This window comes from Argentina silus (assembly GCF_951799395.1).
Source record: "Argentina silus genome assembly, chromosome: 13".
Classification (NCBI taxonomy): domain Eukaryota; kingdom Metazoa; phylum Chordata; class Actinopteri; order Argentiniformes; family Argentinidae; genus Argentina; species Argentina silus.
This window is the reverse complement of record NC_139667.1, coordinates 12,034,696-12,037,195: the sequence shown is the minus strand read 5'-3', so window position 1 is coordinate 12,037,195 and position 2,500 is coordinate 12,034,696. Positions and strand designations below refer to the sequence as shown.

Sequence of the window (2,500 nt, the reverse complement as noted above, 5' to 3'; positions counted from 1 at the left end):
TACTCCTTGTAAAGGTATCATATCATGGTAATATCACTATAGATATATTACTTTCAATCATAATCGACACAATATACAATTAAAAAGGTAGATTAGACAGAGGTCACATTTTATAGATAGAGACAATTTATGCTTCTGTAATTTCGGCATAGAATTCCACAGTGTCACTTATTACTTTATTAATAAAACAATATTTGGAGATGTATGACATACTGGGCAGAGTAGTGACAGTGGTAAGGTTCTCATCACCGCCAATGCTGAAAGACAGTGACACAATGATGTTAGCCATCAAAACCGCAAGCATGGATTCACATGAGATGCTTGGGGTCGAAAATTGTAGTTGTAAAAGCGAGTGAATTGTGACTTACCACCATGACAGTCCTCTGTACTCATTAATCACGAGCAGGATGTTGTCTGTCTTAGCACCCACCCCATTGGCTGCCTGCACGGAGAACAACAGGATGTGAGAAAGAGGGGGGTTTGTAGGTCAACGGATGGGAGTGTGGGGTGAGGGGACTCACAGAAGAGAAGGGGGTAATTCACCGCATTGAATAGCTCCAGTTCGGTGATATACTCACCGTTAGAGAGTCCCCTAGTGCTGCCACCAATTTGATGTCCCCTGGCCGGAGCTCATGAACTACATTGACAACAGAAACACGCAGTTTAACCACAACACCTGAAAACTACACTACCCAGAGTGCCTTGGTGAGGCAGGTTGATATGGTGTTGTTAAGACCTCCCCAAGGAAGTGTAATGTGAAGTGTCATGTATGCCTCACCACCATTTTATTAAAGGAATGTTTTTTCTCTCGAGATACGAGATTCTCGTGCGTAACATTTGCGTAAATCTTGAGATGACAGTAGGATTCCACCCTTTCCTTACCTGAGGAAGGGGGAGTGGGGGATGGGCTTCGATCCATACAGGGTAGCTCGCTGCCCATGACCTGCACACACACACGCACACGCACACGCACACGCACACGCACGCGTGTGTACACACACACACACACACACACACACACACACACACACACACACACACACACACACACACACACATTATAATCAGAAGTATGTATTGTTGAAATCAAATTTACTTTCTATCTTTCTCTCTGTCCACCCTCATTCTGACACGTTCTAGGTTCCAATCCATTCATTCATGTCATAGCAGAGGACTGGAGGGAGACAGACACTCACAGGGTCAAGGAGAGGAGAGCCCTCCATGCTGTTCCTGGAGGCCTGGACATCCCCCTGACTGTTGGTGAGGGAGTTGAACTGAGTCCGCAGGAAGGGCAGCTCCTATTGGACAGTAGAGAGGTGTCAGGGAGAGAACCGTGATTCACTGGCTCTCTTTTAATGCCCTGTTCCTCACTTGTGATATCAAAAATAATCTCAGATAACGACATCAGAATCATATCATTTGGCTACCAGGTCAGAGAGCTTTTTTGGTCTGGTGCAGAAATGATTAATCACATTTGATGTCATAATCCTTTTCTATCAGCGTCAGAGCACACCTCACCTCAGAAGGGCAAGGGATACTAATAGTATCATCGTCCTTCACCTCCATCTGACCCCTCATTGGCTGGAGCTGCAGAGGAGAAATAGTGTAAGTGGGCCACACCCACGTCAATATCAGATCAGGTACAGAGAAGGTTATAGCGACCATTGTGATTGAGAACATTCCTACGGTTGCATGTCTATGGGGTCAAAGTGGAAGAGGAAGATCAAGGTGAATCTCGTAAAACGGTTATCTCTGGATCTCTTATCTAATCTGCCATACTGTGAGATATCATTATAAAGTCCCATCTTCCCTTTGTTCACATTGGGTCACTCGTCTCTGCTGACTGGGTGACAACATGCTGTAGGATGTGAGGCTTTGGTACGAGACTGTCTCGATCTGCACTCTGATGGCATGCTCTGTTGTTGTTTGGAATGTTCTGTTTCTGGGACGAAGAAACATGAGGAATAAAACCTCTGAACTCTGAACTGTCAAACAGACGGATTAACAGTCTAATTCTGCCTGAGTTTTTGTTGGTCTTGTTATGTGCTCTGTTAAAGATTGATAGAAAGTTACATTCTTCATGTTTGGTCTCTAAAAGACAGCGTCACATTGGGTATGAACTCACCAAGTTTGTCCATAGCTGCAAAGCTAGTTGGTTTGGGTCTGATGATGAACTTCCTTCCTGTACAAAAGACATGCATTTTAAATGTACAGTTTTCCATGGATACTTTTATCCTTGGACAATCAGGAATTCTAGCTAGTTGTCCACCAATAACAATGTTTGCAACTTCTCAATGGGATCTTTACTGACCAAAGCAGAAATCGGTTCCGTGACCACTGGACTGGACTGTAAATGGACTGTGAAGTCTTCATTTTCGCTGTACCAATGTTGTTGAACCAGGAGACGATCGAGAGACTCCTGAAAGCAACAGATAATGCAGACCATTTTAGTTCTCACACACACAGACACAAAACCTTGCCCAGAAAGAAGGTCACTATA

At 44.2% G+C, this 2,500-nt stretch overlaps 1 protein-coding gene across 1 annotated transcript in view; it reads right to left on the bottom strand.

Moving 5' to 3' along the window:
• Positions 1-2,500, bottom strand: part of LOC310814239 (phospholipase B1, membrane-associated-like) — a gene marked incomplete at its 5' end in the record, with an annotated part of 12,181 nt that overhangs the window by 8,627 nt on the left and 1,054 nt on the right. The window contains 6 exons of the mRNA XM_083683537.1: positions 214-257; positions 369-442; positions 579-637; positions 883-943; positions 1,197-1,298; positions 1,519-1,587. Of these exons, the coding sequence (XP_083539663.1) occupies positions 214-257; positions 369-442; positions 579-637; positions 883-943; positions 1,197-1,298; positions 1,519-1,587 (409 nt within the window). The remainder of the gene's footprint in view (positions 1-213; positions 258-368; positions 443-578; positions 638-882; positions 944-1,196; positions 1,299-1,518; positions 1,588-2,500) is intronic.